The sequence below is a fragment of the Macrobrachium nipponense genome, chromosome 41, assembly GCF_015104395.2.
Source record: "Macrobrachium nipponense isolate FS-2020 chromosome 41, ASM1510439v2, whole genome shotgun sequence".
Lineage (NCBI taxonomy): Eukaryota > Metazoa > Arthropoda > Malacostraca > Decapoda > Palaemonidae > Macrobrachium > Macrobrachium nipponense.
Genome location: NC_061102.1, coordinates 42666935 through 42686010, shown reverse-complemented (window position 1 = coordinate 42686010; position 19076 = coordinate 42666935). Strand labels below are relative to the sequence as shown.

The window sequence follows — 19076 nt, the reverse complement described above, 5'->3', positions numbered from 1 at the left end:
CCTGCCCAGTTTTAGGACTGAATCAAGAATGTAGGCCTCCATGTACAGGCTGGGATGGGAGCAGGCACAGTCCTGGTCCTGAGCCCCATACCTGTCTGGCTCTCTGCAAAAGCTAAAGCTCCGAGGAAGAGGAGGGGACAAGCATAGGGTGGTGAGCACCCTTGCCTACCCTGTTGAAGATCGAAGCCCTGGCAGGTGAGAGAAGCTGTGGGGAGTCATCAACCCACAGTGAGAATGTCTGCACATGGGCGGGGGCTGTCCCACAAGTGGGACTTCCTCTTTCCTTGCATGAGTGACTTTGCTAGTTGAGCTGGGCCCACTGTCCTGGGATCCCTAGACTGCTCTCTCTTGAAAAAGTTGGGGGAGGGGGGGGGGGGGTTGAGGGAGCATTTTATACTCTGCTCACCTTCTCTCGTTAGACTATGCCAGCAACTGGGAATAGGTCAGTAGACCAGGAACCCTTGATGACCAAGGTAGATGGGCTACTGGGGCCAGTAGCAGTAGCTGGCCCCTGGCAGGCAGCCCACTGTGGGTCCAGAGAACCCTGGGTAGCATTCGCACCCATGCACTCTGCGATGGGAGCAGAAGTACTCATGGTACTGCTAGCGAGAAACCAGGGATGGTGCCATTATCCAGGGTAGTTGGCCTACCAAGCCTGGTACCCATACATCATGGTCTTAAGAACCCCAGGTAGTGGTTGCACATGTGCACTTGGCAACAGAAGTAGCATACTGCAGTACCATTAGCAAGAGACCAGGCCTAGTACTGGTAGCCCAGGTAGGCAGGCCACTGGGGTCTACCAGTAGCTATTGCATCTGTGAGCTAGGGAACTGGCACAGTGCAAAAAGAGGGTTGGCTGTTGGAGGCTCTACGGTACTTCACACAGAAGGGTGAGGCAACCTTCCTCTCAAGATTTATATTCTAAAACAGATATGTACACAAATATTCATGCAAACACAGATTAATACATTTCAATATACTGTAAATACATTGACACAGATTAATACACTCCATTAAATACATTTATATAAACTTTTCAATAGCCTTGATTGTATATAAATAGAATAAACAACAAATAAATTGAATTACCTTTTTTAGTGTCAGTGTGATGTCCTGTGCCACCTTGCATCATCTATTCCTCTTTCATGTATTTTTCATCTGTCCCCTTCAAAATTCAACCAACAAAGTTAGTTTTTTTAACTTTCTTAAAGGCAACCTTAGGCCAAAAATAGTGGAAAGTGACTGTTCCTTACTGGACAAGTGGGTTGCATACTGGCCTATCAATCTGGTAGCCAGAGTTTGCTCCCCAGTGGGGAACCAGAGGAATTAATTTCTAGTGAATGTAAATTAATTTCTCAATATAATGCAGTTCAGATCCAACAATAAGGTGTAGGTCCCGTGGCAAAGTAACCAATTCCTTCCTAGCCACATGGATAAACTAATCCTTCAGGTCAGCCTTAGGAGACCTATTAATCCACTCAGTGGTCTGGTTGAACTAAGATATACTTAACTTGAAGTGGAAAGTGAAAAGTGATCAGTAAAAATGGAATGAAAGTAAAATACAGAATCTGTATACAAAATAAATTGAACTTAAGATTCATCATGTGAGGTACAGTATGTATATACAGGCAGTCCCCAGTTATTGGCAGACTCAGTTATCAGCGATCTGGCTTTATGGCGCTTGTCTAGTGCCATAAACTTGGCGATTTATGGCGCCGTAGTGGGCTGAGTTCCAGTTATCGGCGCCATAAGGTGCCAATAATACAGTTATGGCGCCATAACGTACCTAACAAGAGGCGCCATAAGGTTGCTTATGGTACCAATAACCAGTTATCAGCGCCATAAGCGTCATAAATTGCCAAGTTTCGGTTAATGGCAGTTTTCGCTTATTGGCACAACCCTGGGCACGGAACCCCCGCCGATAACCGGGGACTGCCTGTATACTGTATTGTCAGAGCTACAGATCTACCCATAATATAGTCATTTGAAATTTGATCAAACTTAAGAGATAGTCTTAATTTCAGTGTGTATTAAAGTGCAGGACACTAAGGACAGCGCATTTGGCAGATAAAAGTTTATCACAAAATTAGTACATAGTATTAGTAGTAGTAGTAGTAGTAGTAAGATAAGAAATAGGAAATAATGAATGTTGGCTTCATTTTCAATAATTATGAATCTATGTATATTTGCTTTGCAAAAAAGAGACCAATTTTTCGTAGTAGAAGTAGTAGCAATAAGACAAGTAGCAAGGGACTAATGAATGTTGGTTTGTTTTCAATGATTATGAATCTGTGCATTTTTGCTTTGCAATAGAGACCAATTTTTCATAAGTTCACATGAATCAATAATTAATCAAAAACCCATTTCGTAAATGTCCTTTCATTCTAGGTAATGCGGAAATGTTGGGATCGCACACCTGAAATGCGGCCGGCGTTCAGCGACATTATCAGAATTTTCCAAGATGAATGACTTCAGTCATCAAACACAGATTCCCTTCAACACACACATACTGGTCCTGATAATGTCTTATGAAAAATGTTGACTAAAATCTTTGTCTGACTCATTTTTGTATTGTGAAAAAAGTGCTTTGGTTTTTTGTAATTTAAGAGTTTGCAAGTAATTTGTATGAGTTTAGAGAAAAAATGTTACCTTAAAATAATTTATAGGCAATGAATTGCATTAAATTTCATTTCTTTTTTTCTGTTACAAATGGGCTTGTGTACATTAGAACAAAATTTGCATTATATATATATATATATATATATATATATATATATATATATATATATATATATATATATATATATATATATATATATATGCTTGTAATTGGTTTAGTTGATGAAAATTAAGAATATTATCCATGGGAATGAAAGCACAAATTGTATGTGAAACCTTTTTTATGTAAAAGTTATATTTGCAAATGAAGAAAAGCTGACTTCAAGCCACTTATTCTTTGCATTACAAATGTACATATCATTTCTTTCTCTGCAGTTGGTCATATTATTAGTGTTTTTGTAAATAATAGTGAAATTGAACCTGTAGTAGAAGGAATGCCATTTTATTTATATTTGACCTTACCTAGTTCAGAATGCAGGGCGATTTTGGCAGTGTCAGTAGACATGTCATAATAATGGGACCAGTTACGACTGTCAATCTTTTTAAGATGAAAGGAAGACAATTTGTAATTGTTAAGTTAACTGATGCAACCAAATGCACAACACACATTCCAACTCGTAAATGATGTTAAGTTTCTAACGTTGTCTATAAAAAAAACCATACAGAAGGTATGCATGATATCATTCAACCAAGCAAATATTTAATTTCAGTCATGGCTAACCTGAAGAGAGAAATGGTAACTTCATGTCTCAAATTATAACAGGAGTTCAGTTGATTTGGGCAGTATGTTTATAAATTTTCTTTCATGTTGAAAGGTATTATGAAACACATATTGTAAGTATTTGACATACCTGTAGTTTACTAGGTATATTTCTTTTAATAAAGAATTAAAATGTCTTTTGAATTAAAACTGAAAAAATTTTCATGTCTGATTTGTTTTATCATGTAGGTAGCTGACAACTGCTGCCTTTTTCTAGGTCTTGGAGTTTCCAGTACGTCATGATCATTTAATATTCTGTACTTCATTTTTCTCTATAGTACTTGAGTGTTCAGTCACACTAACTGATGTTCATAATAGTAATAATTGGTATGTACTATAAAAACCATTTGGTAAACTGGATCCAATTAATGCAACTGAGATACGAACTAATAAAATTCTTGATAAATTATGTATTTACCTACTATTTTTAGGAATAACATTTAAAGAAATCACAAAGATTTTTAATTACTGAGCATGATAAGGGCAAATATTGGAAGTCTTTAAGGATTGTCAAGAAAAAACATTATATTACAGACTTACCATTGCTCAATAATTATTTAACTTAGAAAAGTTACTGCAAATTTACTCCACTTCCAAATACAGTAGGTATGTATTGTTTTTAAAAATTTCACTTACTAGGAAAATAGTATGTGCTGGAAGCCAGTATTTATCTTTTTAAAATTATTTTTGTTGACTTCAAAATTAGATAAAAGACATTTTCTACTTAGTCCTCAATAGCTGTATACCTTGCAGGATGTGATCAAGGATATTGAATACAAGGGAAAGTTTGACTACCACATTGTAACAGCTGCTTCTAGTAAATGTCATTGAGTAAAGTAAAATGATAATAAAAAAAATTATCATGAAAGCAGCAATTACGCTACTAAATGTAATAATACATGCCTATTCCAACACTGGACTAAGTATGCTACACTGCCCTTACAGTATTTTGCTCTTAAGCTCAAGTTATCATGTACAGTGATGACAGCAAACAAGGTACAGTTGTTACCTGGCTTTCTTTGACATGTGCAATCCATCATCATTCTCTCTAATGCTGTTGTTTATCTAGCCATAGCAATTCCTTTCTTATTAATATGTCCAGAACAAGTGAAATTCAGCTTCAAAAGACAGTTTAAGTAGTCTGTGAAGTGAGAGTAAATCAGTTAGATTACAATCATACACAATATGCAACAATTAGGTTCAAATAGATATTTTCAATAAATGAGATAAAATTTTGTTTAATGCACCTAGAACAGGGACTGCCACTAAAAGTTACCAAGCAAAAATTATTTCCATTACATACTTCATTTAGAGTCTGGTGAATTTTCAATAAAAAAAGTACACAGTAATAAAACTGAATAATTTGTAGAAAACCTTATGCTAACAATATCTTTTAATAATATAATCCCAACAAAAAGATCTGAAAATTACCTGCTATAAAATCTAAATAACAAGAAGTTACATAGTACATATATGCAGTTAATATATTGATAAAAAGACAGATTAACCCCTTAGTTCAGGAGCGTGCATGATTAAGTTTAGGTTTGCTACTTCTGGATGTGGTTACTTTAAACTGATGGATGGTTGAAGCAGAGAAAGGGAAGAGGTAATAGAGCATGACTAAGTAAATGAAATTATAAAGTATAATAGACCTATTTTGGCATTGATGCTAACGATGACTGTCATAGCAGATCAGACTTACATTTTAGAGCATACAATTTAAATGCTTGGTTAAAATTTTCAGAGTATACAACTTAAAAGCTTGGTTAAAATTTTCTGAGTATACAACTTAAAAGCTTGGTTAAAATTTTCAGAGTATACAACTAAAAAGCTTGGTTAAAATTTTACATCATCCAATTTATTGCTGGTCAATTTTCAAAGTACGTAACCCCAGAGACTGGCTGGTCTCTCAAGTCTCAAACTTACATGCCCATCAACTGCGTTCATATCAGTTCCTGCCCATATGACCATTTGCCATTAAGTCAACCACAACCCAGAGGACATTTTCTGATGCATACATATCAGCTCCTGAGTTAACAAGGCTTTTGAATGTTTGCTCTCCTGCTCTAAGGGGTTTGAAAATGTCTTATTTCTTAGCACTACTGTACCAATACATTGTTATATCAGAGAAGTGTACAAGCTATGTTCTCTCTCAGATATGTCACAACTGTACCTTGAACATACAGTGCAATATGAACTTTTAAAAAAAATTATGCATTCTTCTGTGTTTGGTTTTGAGGTATAAATGAATCTCAAAAAATTTTATTGTATCATATTTTTTGTAAGCACCATTTTCTCAAACAAAATTTTTTTATATGTCTTTTGCATTTTTGTATTGGTATATATGGTGAAAGTTTACATGTAGATAAATGTTCTCCTGTATGAAAATGTTTTATAGTACGTACTTACATTTAAAATCAAAATGACATTTTATTCCTGTGAATGGTGTATACATTGTTTCCCTTTTAGGTAAACTGCTGTATGGTAGAGAATGGAATACTCAGCATTTGGCCACTTTAAATATCATAATATGATGAGCCTCCACTAATTTCCCAGATGATACATCAGAATGGTTACACAGTCAACAGTAATGTGTTATTCTTTTCTAATCATGAAACAGGGCTGTAATTGTAATAAGCGTACATTTAAGGTGTTGTTGGGTGATTATTTTTTTAGGATTAAGAAATGCTATGGTAGTCATTAAATAAGTAATTATTACAGAATGATTACCTTGAAGTACTACTGTGATTTTTGAATCTTCCTAATGATTACTGTATGAGAAATCATATATTTATTGTCAGTGGCTTACATATTTTTATAAATAAAACAAATTTAGGATATGAAATACTACATCTATTTATCAAAAAAGTATATTAAGACAGGGAAATGCTTTGGCATTGGGATTATCAATGTCCAGGCTCAACACATTATGACATGTAAGTGACCCTTTTTGTGCAATCATTGACGCATTGTCCTTTACTAAGTCAAGCATTTTCATTCCTGTTAATAGAGGCCAATCTCTTGCCTTGGTTGTGGCAGAGTTATATCATCTTGGTGATTATGTACAGTTAGTTATGGTAAATACTTTGATGTGACTTCTGATGGCATTACACAGAGTTTTTTTTATGAAATTGGAAAGTTGACTTGTAATAGGACTCACACTAATGGGTAAACACATTAAGATTATAACTTAATATTGAATAATACTGAAAACACAGTTTTACAAGTAATCCTTTCTTGTGCATACTATAACAATCATGCACCTCAAAGTTATATTTGAATTTAAGGATTACTTGAAGCTATTTTATACAAAAGTTAGGGTTGTCAACCTTGTCTGATTCATCAAAGTAATTTAGATCATGTATTTAAGAAATATACAGAATTCAACTCTTCAACATAAACATTAAAACTTCCTCTACTTTGGCTTATAAAAATATACATAATGTTTTCCAGTTAATGCTAAAATATTACAGTATAAATCCAACATCTAACAAAATTTTAAGGTAAATAGAAAACTTCTGAAGCAACAGCTGTGCTTTTCAGTGGTAAGAGATAAAAGGCTTGAAGCCCAAAGTAATATAGTACAGTATATGGAAAAGATAGTACACTAAGTTTTTATATGCTGTCATCTTTTCAGCTACTCCTGAAATACCAAAAATATCCTAATAATGCATTGGTACTGTATTATATTGTCTTTTTTTCACTCATCATAATTAACACGGGGACTTAAACCACGGTGTACTTAATAAAATGTGTGACTTAAGGATGTGAAAATGCCAAAAAAGTATTTTTTATACATAGAATTAGAATAAAGTGGTAATTACTATTCAATGAATATGTTTTAAGTAATTTTTGTATTATATGTAAATACTTTGAACAACTTTGGTTATCACACAAAATTTACCTATCAATAAAAATGAAAGTGACAAGTTGTTTTTTTACCCAGCATCTTCCACAATAAAAAACCTCTCTGATATTTCATTATCAGAAAGCTTACATACTATAGAAAACAAAATTAATGCTGAGATTTGGTCTATACTAATCATTAGCATGAACATGAAACCACTGAAGAAAACACGTGATTTAATAAAATTATCAGTATATGTATTCATATACAGTGGGGCCCCGTATTCGCGTTCTCCGGATTCACAGACTCATGCATTCGTGGATTTCTCTCTGGACCATATCTACCCATTATTTGCGGGAAATTTGCTTATTCGCTGTATTGTACTATGAGAAGTATCCACAAATTCCTGTTTTTTTTTTTTTTTTTTCATCTATTTCATCATAATTCGCGGGTTCGATTCTTGGCCATTCCATTGAGGAGTGAGAGATGTGTATTTCTGGTGATAGAAGTTCACTCTCGACTTGGTTCGGAAGTCACGTAAAGCCGTTGGTCCTGTTGCTGAATAACCACTGGTTCCATGCAACGTAAAAACACCATACAAAAAAAAAAAAGCACTTTTTATGATAAAACTATTTAAAAAAAACCAGGTATGTATAAACATTTTTAGTGGTTTTTTCTTGAGTTTTACCTAACAAAATAGGCCGTTTTGAGCATTTTTGTAGGGGTTCCAACTTTTCGTGGGTTCTAGCTATTTGCGGAGGGCTCTGGTACGCATCCCCCGTGAATACCGGGGGACCACTTTACACCATTATGAAACAAATGAACCATAGAATTTTCCAAAGATGAATGCAGTGCTCTAGCCTGCTGATGACTGAAAAGTCCTTGAACAAATTCAGCATTTTAATATATAGCAATATTGTGCATCCATATGAATTCTAAACATCTCACTCCACGTAGGTATGTATACTCTTTATTAGATATATTCCTTGAATGGCACATGTAGGTACCAGTCAGGGTCCTGCCAGGGAAGAGACTGACCAGGGTACCCATCTCATCATTTAACAAGAGAGTGTGGTTGTCACCAACTGCACATATTTTTCCTGGATCAAGGGGGAGTACAAAGTACAGAAAAGGTGGGGAGAAAAGTACTAAAAGGGTTCAGTGGAGTCACCAAGGAAGTATTAATAGCCAAGGAAGCAGGTAAATGCTTCTTATCCCTCTTCCTCTTTTTAGTAAATCTCTTCTACAGCACAAGAGACCACTTGGCCCAATGCTTGCAAAGGGAGCTACAATTGTAAATTTTATACCTATGGGAACTATAATAATATCTCTTCTGTCGAAGTAGAGGACGAGGAAGTAGCTTATCTGAGCAGTTGGAGTGAAGAGAACTCTCCTCCCCAGAGACCAAAGAGTTTACTTACACAAAGACCCCTTCAGTAAGCATGGACAAAGACCCCTTCAGCAAGCCTACTGATGCCTTGGGTTCCTTTGGTCCCCAATAAGCTTTGAGGTGAGAAGAATGATCCATGGATATGGACATGGCCCCTTTGAGATTGATATGCTGACAAATCAGCCTAATAATCTCTGTAAAGGTCCTCTTTATCTCTTGGGTGTCCGGGTCCTGAGGAAGAGGACACTCAGGTTCTTCCAGGACATGCTCCTCCTGATCTCTTCCTGCTGGAGAGTAAAACTCGGCAGAACTCCCAGGTCCCTGCTCGAACACTAAGGCATGTGTTCAGGTTGATCTGAAGAATGAACCCAGAACTTAAGGGTGGTAGGGCTGCGTTGGGATGAAACATCCCAATCGCCGACCCTTTTGTCCTGCTCACACCTGTCCTATCAGAAGCCAAAAGCGGGCCCAAACATGGAAACGAGGGCTGACCTGGTGAGAGCGATCATGCACTTTCAGGCGTGAGCACAGGCTATTGTCATGACGTGCTCCAATCTTCAAGGCCATGGCCTCCAGATGAGAGGATGACTAAGGGGGACCTCCATGAAGTTTCTCCAGGTGTGCAGACTTTTGTGCCAGCTGCACCTGTACAGGACCCTGGCTGAGTACTTGGGCAAGTACTAGCAGGCGGTGAGGCAGAACCTGAATGCTTACCCACCTTCTGTCTCACAGTGCCTGAACCAGTCCATGGAGCTGACGCCACAGTATCAGCAGAGGTGACTTGGGGTTTAGTTAAACCCTGAGTACCCGGGGTGACATGGTCTTCCATGGAAGTTGAGCACTTGGAGCTCCCAAATCATGTCCTATATGATCAACAAGTGCTCCTCTGCCTGAGTGTTCAAAGAGAGACAAGTAAAGGTAGGCACATTACTAGACCTGGAAGCTGACTTCCTGTAACTATTTTATGGTATGTGAGTCCTCTTGGAGACCTGTGCACTCGATGCTCCTGTCACAGGGTCTCTGCGAGACCCGTGGCATGACCCATGTGCCCAAAGAACCAGCAAGAGATCCCTCTGCCTCCCTCCATTTGGAAGACCCATAACAGGACTTCTCCCGGGTAGGAGAAGCTACCCTCTTCTTCACCTGTGAGCACTGAAAGAAGTAGTATAGGAGGCAGCCGTAGATGACAGAGACAATAAAGAATATACCCTCTGACTCCTCTCCTTTGAAGTATTCTTCTTCTCTGACACCTTCTTCAGGATGGCATGGAGGAACTGATCCCCGATGGAGGAGGGAGCAGAATCAGAAATGCCAGAAGAATGGTCTACCGCATGGTGGAAAATAGCAGGGGATAGAGATGACGTCTTGTCTACTAAGGCATGGGTCATCATAGGAGAGGGCATGAGTTGTCACACTTGTAAACAATGAAGCTATAGCAAGGGAATGGAGATTACCGAGCAGAGGTCATCCTGATCACCAGCTCCCCAGTGCCGACTTCTGCCCAATAAAGCAAGTGAAGACGACGAAGGGGAGATTACTTCCATAGGAGTAACTGCAAAGCACGGCAGTTTCCCAGAAGGAAGGAAAGAACAAGAAGGGTTGGCAACCAATGATGTCATCAGAGTCGTTACCACTGGACGACACCTTAGGGTCCTTCTTGTATTTCCTCCTCTGCGAGAATTCACCCATTGCACAGGTGACCAATCATGACACTCATCACACACAGAATCAGGTTTACAGTCATGCCCTCTGCCATTTGTGCAGAGGACATGAGGATCAACACCCACAGAAGAGTAGTAGCAACTGCATGGTCTAGAGGCAGTACCAGGACAGACATGCTGAGTAAGTGCCAGCCTTCTGGCTTATCACAATTCGTGGGTTTGCATAATTACAATATACAACTACCCCAAAATTCACCGATAGATTTATCCAAAAAGTAAACAAGCAACAATCTTACCAGGAATGATGAAAACCAAGTGAAACAGCTGGCAGGGCAGAGGGTAGAAGAACAGCTCCTTATAGAGCGACAGCTGAAACCAAAGTGAATGCTAACCACCTTGGTTTAAAAGTTAAACAGACATTTCCAGCTGTGATGAAGCATAGTATTCCTTAAGTAAAGATCACTGGTTTGTTTTTGTTATATATATATATATATATATATATATATATAGATATATATATATTATATATATATATATATATATATATAATTCAGAGGAAGACGGACGAAAACCACACATCACTAGGCTGTCTTTTTTATTATTTTGCCGACGTTTCGTAATTATTTACAGAATTACATCTTCTGGGCTACACATAAGAAAAGATAAAAACATAAAAAAGTTAAAAGTATAGTCTAAAAGTTCATTTAAAATACATTAGAGTCAAAATAAAATAGATAAAAATAAAAACACAACCAACCTAGAGGTGAGACAGCAAGGAACTAAATGGAAGGAAACCACCACAGTACGAACTTATGCTAAATACAATTGACTCGCAGATGTATGGGTGTTCAACGATGGTACGAGTTGTTTTATAAACAACGACTCAAGGATTGTTAACTCTTGTGGTTTGGTAGTATGACCGATTACACTGAAATCTTTGTTGTCAATGAAGGATTTGCATTGTTTTGCATGGTTCCTGATATTGGAGTGCTCTGGGTTTGAGATTCTGCTCCCTGTGCGGAAACTGATTCCCCGATGTGAATCGATGCGCACCTTAAGTAGTCGACTGGTGGATCCCACGTAAATCCCTAAAATACATTTAGGGCAAGTATATTTATAGATGACACCAGAAGACATATAAGGACACAGCTGATCTTTTATCTTAAACAAGGAGCCTATATTAAGAGGATTTTTAGGAATTAATTTGACTGATATGGCTGGGAAATGGTCATGAATAATTTGTGTGAATCTTTTTTGAAAGGTTAGGTCATGGATATATGGAAAGGTTGCATAGAAACTCATTTTTGGTACAGTTGGAACGTCAGAAGATGTAATTTTGTAAATAATTATGAAACGTCGGCAAAATAATAAAAAAGACAGCCTAGTGATGTGTGGTTTTCGTCCGTCTTCCTCTGATTATGTCGCTTGGAGTAGTTCCCTGTGCCATATATATATATAATATATATATATATATATATATATATATATATATATATATATATATATATATATATATATATATATATATATATATATATATATATATATATATATATATATATATACATATATATATATATATATATATATATATATATATATATATATATATATATATATATACATTATATATATATATATATATATATATATATATATATATATATATATATATATATATATATATATATATGGCTATAATTTTCTTTCTTCCTTCTGGGTAAGACAGATGTCACTGCCGAGAGTATACTGCTAGGAGTTGACAGAGGACAAACTCGAAGGCAAGAGGAGAGAAGCCAGGATGGTAAAGGAAACTGGAGACCTACAAAGAGAAGTTAAAAACCCTAAGAGAGAGAAACAGGAATTGAACAACGACATAGTAGAAAATGGAGAGAGTATAGTCGAGATTAGAAAACAATTGCTTAAGACCAGACTCAGAAATGAAAATGAAAGAAGCACTAGCCCAGGTACAAAAAGAAGCTTACATTGATAAAAATTATGAATTCAAGAGAGCTGTTGGTAGAAGAATGATAGCAGCCAGAAAACATAATTGTCCCCTAAAAGGAATTAACACAATGAATAGATTTTGTGCTCTCAGAAACAGAAGAGGAAACTATCTTAATTGGAGACTCGCTGGTAAAAGATCAGGGCTTAAATATTGTGGCCAAAAACAGAAATAAGAAAAAGTTCATTCTTACCCAGGTGCAGGAGCAAAGAAGATAACTGAGGCAGTGAAAAAAAAAATAAAAGTAAATAGTAGAAAAAGTGAAATCATAGTGCAGGGAGGAGGAAATGGCTTGTTTCTAAAAGATGGAAGAACTGGCCAGACAGAACGTCTTGTAGCCAACCTGACTAATGTTGTAGAGAACATCCGTGAGAAAACTGATAATGGCATTCTTATAGGACTTCTGCCCAGAACCAATGTTAAGGTTGTAAACTTTTGGGACAGATTTATAAGGAATAAAAAAACTATATAAAAGAGAAGGAACTTGCTTTAATTTGGAAGGAGCAAAACTAATAGGAAACCTTCTCAAAAAAAACTTTTTGAAACACCTCAGTGAACTGAACATTCAAGTAGAACTTCAGAGAACTGAACATTCAAGGAAAGAAGTCGGAAAGCTCCCAGAATCTGGTTAGTAATAGCACTGCAGGCAACAGTAATAGTAAGTCAAAATAATAAAGACACCAAGGACAGAAGAGAAGATAGAAAAGTCCCTCAGAGTGGCGCAGCTTAACGCACAATCTATTTGAAACTAAGTAGATCTCTTCAAAGCATTAGTAGCAAGTGAAGAATTAGACATAATAGGTATCACAGAAACATGGATACAAGAGGCAACAAGAGACTTCGTAGGAGAGTACCAGATAGCTGGATATAAAAAAGGTGGAGGTGTTATGTTAAATGTTGGGGACCACCTCATTCCAATGGAGTGTAAAATTACAACCGTGCAAGAAGTGATTGGCATCAATATAAACAGTCTAGGGAAGAAGATAACTGTAATACTAGTGTACGGACCTCCCCACCAACCACAAATGTCCAGATAAACAACAAACTCTGCATAATAATGGGAGATTTCAATGCAGCAGTACATCAGGACACGATGACCTCCGCATCAAACGTAGAAGGAAAGAGACTTTTAGATTTTGTAAAAAAATGAATTTCTCCACCAATGGGTTGAAAAACCTACTAGAGGATACACCATACATAACATCGTCCAATCAACAGAAGATAATAGTGTGCGAGGACTGAGTAAGACGAGGAGAGTGAGCGAACTAATTTTATTCGGCAAATGAGGCTGTACATAAGGCGGCATGCGGACGGAAGCGTAGTGTCCGTCATGCACGCATGAACAAACATTAACAAAAAGGGACAGGGCCCCTGCTATGAATGAGTTTCCTCACAGACGAAAATACAAGAATAATATTACATAGAGGGAATGGATTCCCGACACATACATCAAAAGAAAGGGCGTAAAATGCTCTACATTTAAGTTCCTGGAAGAAAAGAGAAGACAAATGGATATACAGAATTTTACAATGGAAGGGCGAACTTTTGCCCGAATGTTGTCCTTACAAATACTGGCCCCCAAGACAATGATTACGTAGAATTGTTGGATGACTAACGGAATCTTGCGGGGAGCTGAAGGAGTCCTTGGGTTCGTGATTCCCTCGGTTGAGTGGCATCTTGTGTGTCCTCGTCGTCTTGAGGGCCAGAAAGCAGGATGCCGCCCCTGGTAGTGGGCCTGAGGGGTTCGACTGCCTTCCTTGGGCGGCCTCGACGACGTTTAGGGGCACTGTCAGGAACCAGCGGTGTCGGGGTTTTGCGAGGGCCTTCAGCGGGGTCATCTTCGTCGGGGATGATGGCGGGTTTGAGGCGATCTATAGATACCCAGTCCTCGCGGCCGCCGACTGACACAAAGAATGCCTTCCCCTCCTGATGGACGACTCAGTGCAGGCCCCAGTAGGGCCTCATCAATGGCGAGCGGGCAGCGTCGTTCCTTACGAAGACGAACCTGCAGGAGTCCGGGGCTCGTGGGCGGAACTGCTTCATCCTGTCGACGTAGGTCTCTTGGCAGAGAATGAACTTCTGGGAGGCTGCACGCAACCTAGCCAGGGGAATATCAGGATCGTTGCTGTCGGCGGGGAAGAATTCGCCTGGCAATGTCAGGGTCTCCCCATACACCTTCTCTGCTGGGGAAGGGTCGCCGTTGGCTCTTGGGGCGATGCAGAGACTGAGGAGGACCCAGGGAAACTGTGCTTTCCAATCGGGGCCCTGACAGCGTGCCATTAAGGAAGCCTTGAGGGAGTGGTGGACCCTTTCCACCATGCCGTTGGCTAAGGGATTGTAGGACCTCGTGGTGTGGTGCTTGGTCCCCATCAGGCATGCCAGGGAAGACCAGAGCTCTGACGTGAAGGTGGGTCCTCAGTCCATCGTGACATCGTTGGGCACTACGAAGCAGCTGATCCAGCTGGTCAGGAGGGCTTCGGCACAGGCGTCTGCGGTGGCTTCAGACATCGGGGTGGCCTCAGGCCACCTGGTAAACCGGTCAATCACCATCAGGAGGTATCTGGCACCGTTGGATGGAGGAGGAGGCCCGACGACATCGACGTGGATGTGTCTGAATCTTCACTTGGGCTGGGGAAAAGAGCCTATCCCCGATTCAGTGTGCCTTCCCGTCTTGCTACTCTGGCACGCGATGCAGTTTCTGGCCGACTCCTAAGTGTCCTTCCTGATGCCAGGCCACACGAACTTCTTTGTCAGGAGCCTGGTTGTCATGCGGGGTGACAGGTGTGAGAGGCCGTGAATGACATCGAACACCTGTTTCCTGCGGGAGGCAGGTATCAGGGGACGAGGGCGTCCTGTGCTGGTATCGCAGAGGAGAGTCGTCCTGGAGGGGCCAAAGGAGATGGCCTCCCAGCGAAGGGCGGTGATGATGGTCCGGTAAGCTGGTACTTCGGGGTCGGAGGCTTGTTCACGCTCTAGGTCTTCGTAGTCGATGCCGAGGTGAAGGGAGTTGATCTCTACCCTCGAGAGGGCATCAACTACGGGATTTCTTCTGCCGGGGATGTACTCAATGGAGCACCCAAACTTGGAGACAGCCGCGAGATGACGTTGCTGCCTTGCAGACCAAACGTGGCCCCCCCTTGATGAAGGCGTGGACCAGCAGCTGGTGGTCTGTCCTTATGGTGAAGGGGACGCCCTCCAGAAGGTATTTGAAGTGGCACATGGCCTGGTAGATGGCAAGAAGCCCGCAGTCGAATGTGCTGTAGGGAGTCTCAGCGGGTTTGAGCTTCTTGCTAAAAAAGGCTAGCAGTGTGGGGACTCTGTTGACCAGCAGTTCCAGGACGGCGCCGCATGCACTGTTGCTGGCATCGGTGGTGAGTGTCAGGGGCGTGTCGGGGTCCTGGTGAGCCAGGTTGGTGGCCCTGCTGAGGGAAGGCTTGGTTCAGGCAAAGGCGAGCTGCTGGTCTTCTCCCCATGTCAGCTTGTTAGGTTTGCCCTTCAGGACCTTGGTCAAAGGGCACATGGTGCAGGTGATGCCCGGGACGAACCTTCGGTAAAAATTCACCATCCTGATGAATTCTTGGAGTGCCTTGATGGTCTTCGGTGTCGGGAACTCCTCCACTGCAGCCACCTTTGATGCTATGGGACGAACTCCTGTTGCTGTAATTTCGTGGCCAAGGAAATCCACCTTCTTGGCACCAAAGGTGCATTTGTCAAAACAGATGACAAGTCCGTTCTCCTGTAGGCGCTTGAGGACGGCCCAGACGTGGTTCAGGTGCTCCTCCAGCGATCTGGAAAAGATAAGAATATCGTCCACGTAGCAGACGCAGAAGGATAAGTCACCAAGGATGTTGTCCATGAGGCGTTGAAAGGTGGTCCCAGCATCCCGCAGGCCGAAGGTGGAGAAGGTGAATTCGAAGGAACCAAAAGGCATGATGTTCGACGTCTTCGGAATATCATCGGGATGGACGGGGACTTGAAAACAAGACTTTAATAAGTCAATCTTGTAGCTGTCAGGTGTGGTGATTAGGTTCAGGTGCTGGTAGTCACTACAGGGCCTCCACGTACCATCTGCCTTCTTCATTAATGTGGAGGGGTGACGCCCACAGATCCCCATCTTCTCCATTTCTTTGAACACGGTCTTGGCTTCCTGGAGGAGCTTCGGCGGGAGGCAGTGGAACTTGGCATGTGTCGGGGGGCCCTTGGTCTCAATGTGATGGAAGACACCATGTTTGGGCGCGGCCCAGCCCCCTGGCGAAGCTCAGGGCGGAAGACGTCTGGAAACCCCTGGAGAAGGGAGGCATATCTGTGGTGGGGAAGGACGGAGCAGATGGTGGGCGCCCCTGGTCCTCTGGCGAGTGGGCGGGAGAGGCAGGTCTTGGTACCAAGAAGGCGCTGGCGGGCCACATTCACCAAGAGGCCGTAGTGGGTGAGGAAGTCCACCCCCAGGAGAGGGGTCCGTACGTCGGCGAGGAAAGGGCCAGGTGTAGGTCCGGCCCAGGAATGCAATGGTCTGAGCCCTGGTGCCGTAGGTGTGGATAGGCGTCCCGTTTGCAGCTACAAGGGTGGTTGGGTCGTTGGGGGCACGGCTGCGATCTTCTGCAGATGAAGGGAACACCAACTGCATGACACCAGCCTCAACCAGCATCCTGAGGCCGGAGATGCTGTCCTGGGCATAGAAGCCCCTGGATTGGGACTTCGTTACTGCCACTGCCATGGGGGCTTATTTTGGGCACTGTTTCTGTCGTTTTTTGAAGGGTGGAAGGAGCAAGGGAGCTCGCACTTCCGTGCCTTGCTACCGAACTGGCAGTGGAAGTGGCACCACCCGACGTCTGGGAGGGGCTTCGGCGATCGCTGGTATGCTGCACCAACTGTGTCCTCCTGCTGTGGGCTGTTGGCTGATGGAGGAGAGGAGAGTTTTGCAGCTTGGGTGGCGGTAAACAGTGCGAAAGCCCACTGCACCAGACTTTCCATCTCCATGTTCTCGGCATTAGGGATCTGGCTTTGGACTTCAGGCACGAGCTGGCGAAGAAAGAGTTGACGGAGGATGCTCACCTCCTGCCTTCGTCCTTGGTGGTCCACCTCTGGCAAGAGGACCAGGTCCTGGAGCTTGTGCCAAGCCAGTCTTGGATCAGAGGTGGTCATGGGGTTGACCACAAGGTCGAAAATTTGGGCGGCTCGCTGGGGAACTGGGAGGGAGAAGACCTGGATGAAATCCCTCTTCAGGCCTTTGTAGGGCAGCTCCTTGAAAGCATCCGTTGTGAGGGTCCTGATGAGGTCCACCTTGGTGCTGTCCCGGGTGATGCCATGGATTTGGAAATTTATTTCTGCCCGTTGCAGCCATGTTGCACCGTCCTCACTGCAGAAGGATGACAGCTTGACGTGATGGGGCTCCGACGGTGCGGTCATCCGGGGCGCGGGCATGGGCATCGAGGAGGACTTGGGCGCGAAGAAGGTCGTCTCACGGATCGCGGGGTCGAGTGACTGTGCTGAACTCTCCATCGTCTTGTCAGACTCACGCTTATGGTCGACGAGAAGTCGTGAATGGCAGGCCAAACTGTAAGACTGAACGCCAAAACACTTCTGTGAAGAAATGCCATTGCAAGTCCGCTAATGGCGTTGAGGAGTACCAGAGAACCTAGACTAGGCATTGCATGGGCCCGTTAAAGGTTCTCTGAAGGTGAGCGGCGGTAATTAGTCCCTTAATGGCAAAGCCAAAACTGCTTGGGTCACCTACTCCTGGGTCACACGCATGAACAAACAAATAAAAAGGGACAGGGCCCCCGCTGTGAATGTGTTTCTTCACAGATGAAAATACATGAATAATATTACATAGAGGGAACGGATTCCCGACATATATACATCAAAAGAAAGGACATAAAATGCTCTACATTTTAGTTCCTGGAAGAAAAGAGAGGGAGTATGGATATACAGATTTTTACAATGCCCTTACAAGGGTCTGACCTTTCAGTAGGTGCAAATCTGAATGAACAGTATAACCTGCTCCTACAGATAAGAGAGCACATGATGTCTCCTCGGATGGAGCAACAAGTCTTTGAGACAACCTAATCCTTGTAATTCTTTGTAAGTGAACCATCTACACTGAACAAGTCAATGTTATATTTTATTGCCTATGAATCCTGGTTAAACTATAAACATTTCTGATAAAAAAGGAAAGTAAAAATAAAGATAAATGGTTCAATTAAATTAGCATAAACACAACCTTTTAAAATGTTTTTTAGTTAAAAAATATTTGAAAAACAACACAATGCTTAGCACTTGAGTAAAAATGATGATGAATTTTAGCTAAACAAAAGCCACTCATAATCCACACGACCCAATGTACCCAGGTTTAAAGTAGGTCTGTGGGGGTACAATTCAAAGCACTCTACATCTTTTACTACACTACATAACTTTTGATCCTAGTATGTAATAAGGTTGGGTTAGGGGCCATAGGGGCAAAGCCCTCCATTCCAGTAAGACCTGATCCACTAGGTTAAATTAGGTTAGGAAGAAGTCTTACACTAGTATATCTAAGGGGTTTTGAGGTCAAGCTAAGTCCTGGTCAGGTCAGCCTGGTCTCTGAGTTAGGATAGGCTGTGATGATTCCCTCTGCAACTGCCCTGACCACCTACCCATACCTTATAGACCGAGGCTATTCGCACCTCCTGGTGCTGCCGTTAGACAGATTTTGCTATATGCACTGCCCACCCGGCGCTGTTAATAGCATCCTGTAGACTATATGCAGCGCCGGGCGGTGTCAGTACTACAGAATGGTGCTGTCTATACACACCTCC

General features: G+C 41.5%; 2 protein-coding genes across 8 annotated transcripts in view; one reads left to right on the top strand and one right to left on the bottom strand.

The window, feature by feature from the left end:
- Window positions 1–6148, top strand: part of LOC135212733 (tyrosine-protein kinase TXK-like) — a 479073-nt gene extending 472925 nt beyond the window's left edge. For all 7 annotated transcript variants that reach the window (XM_064246443.1, XM_064246445.1, XM_064246442.1 and 4 more), the window contains one exon: window positions 2389–6148. In XM_064246443.1, coding sequence (XP_064102513.1) covers window positions 2389–2469 — 81 coding nt within the window. In that variant the 3' untranslated portion in view covers window positions 2470–6148. The remainder of the gene's footprint in view (window positions 1–2388) is intronic.
- Window positions 6149–13893: 7745 nt separating this feature from the next.
- LOC135212831 (uncharacterized) lies at window positions 13894–14601 on the bottom strand. Its single transcript, XM_064246602.1, has 2 exons — window positions 14278–14601; window positions 13894–14208 (listed from the first exon to the last, which is right to left on the bottom strand). The coding sequence occupies exons 1-2, from the start codon at window positions 14599–14601 to the stop codon at window positions 13894–13896; spliced, it is 639 nt and encodes a 212-aa protein (XP_064102672.1).
- Between the last annotated feature and the right edge of the window lie 4475 nt (window positions 14602–19076).

Coding starts and splice junctions, on each gene's coding strand:
- LOC135212831 (XM_064246602.1), bottom strand. CDS start 14,601: ATGGTGGAAAGGGTCCACCACTCCCTCAAGGCTTCCTTAATGGCACGC. Junction 14,209..14,277: donor ACTCCTGCAGGTTCGTCTTC/GTAAGGAACGAC, acceptor GTCGTCCATCAG/GAGGGGAAGGCATTCTTTGT.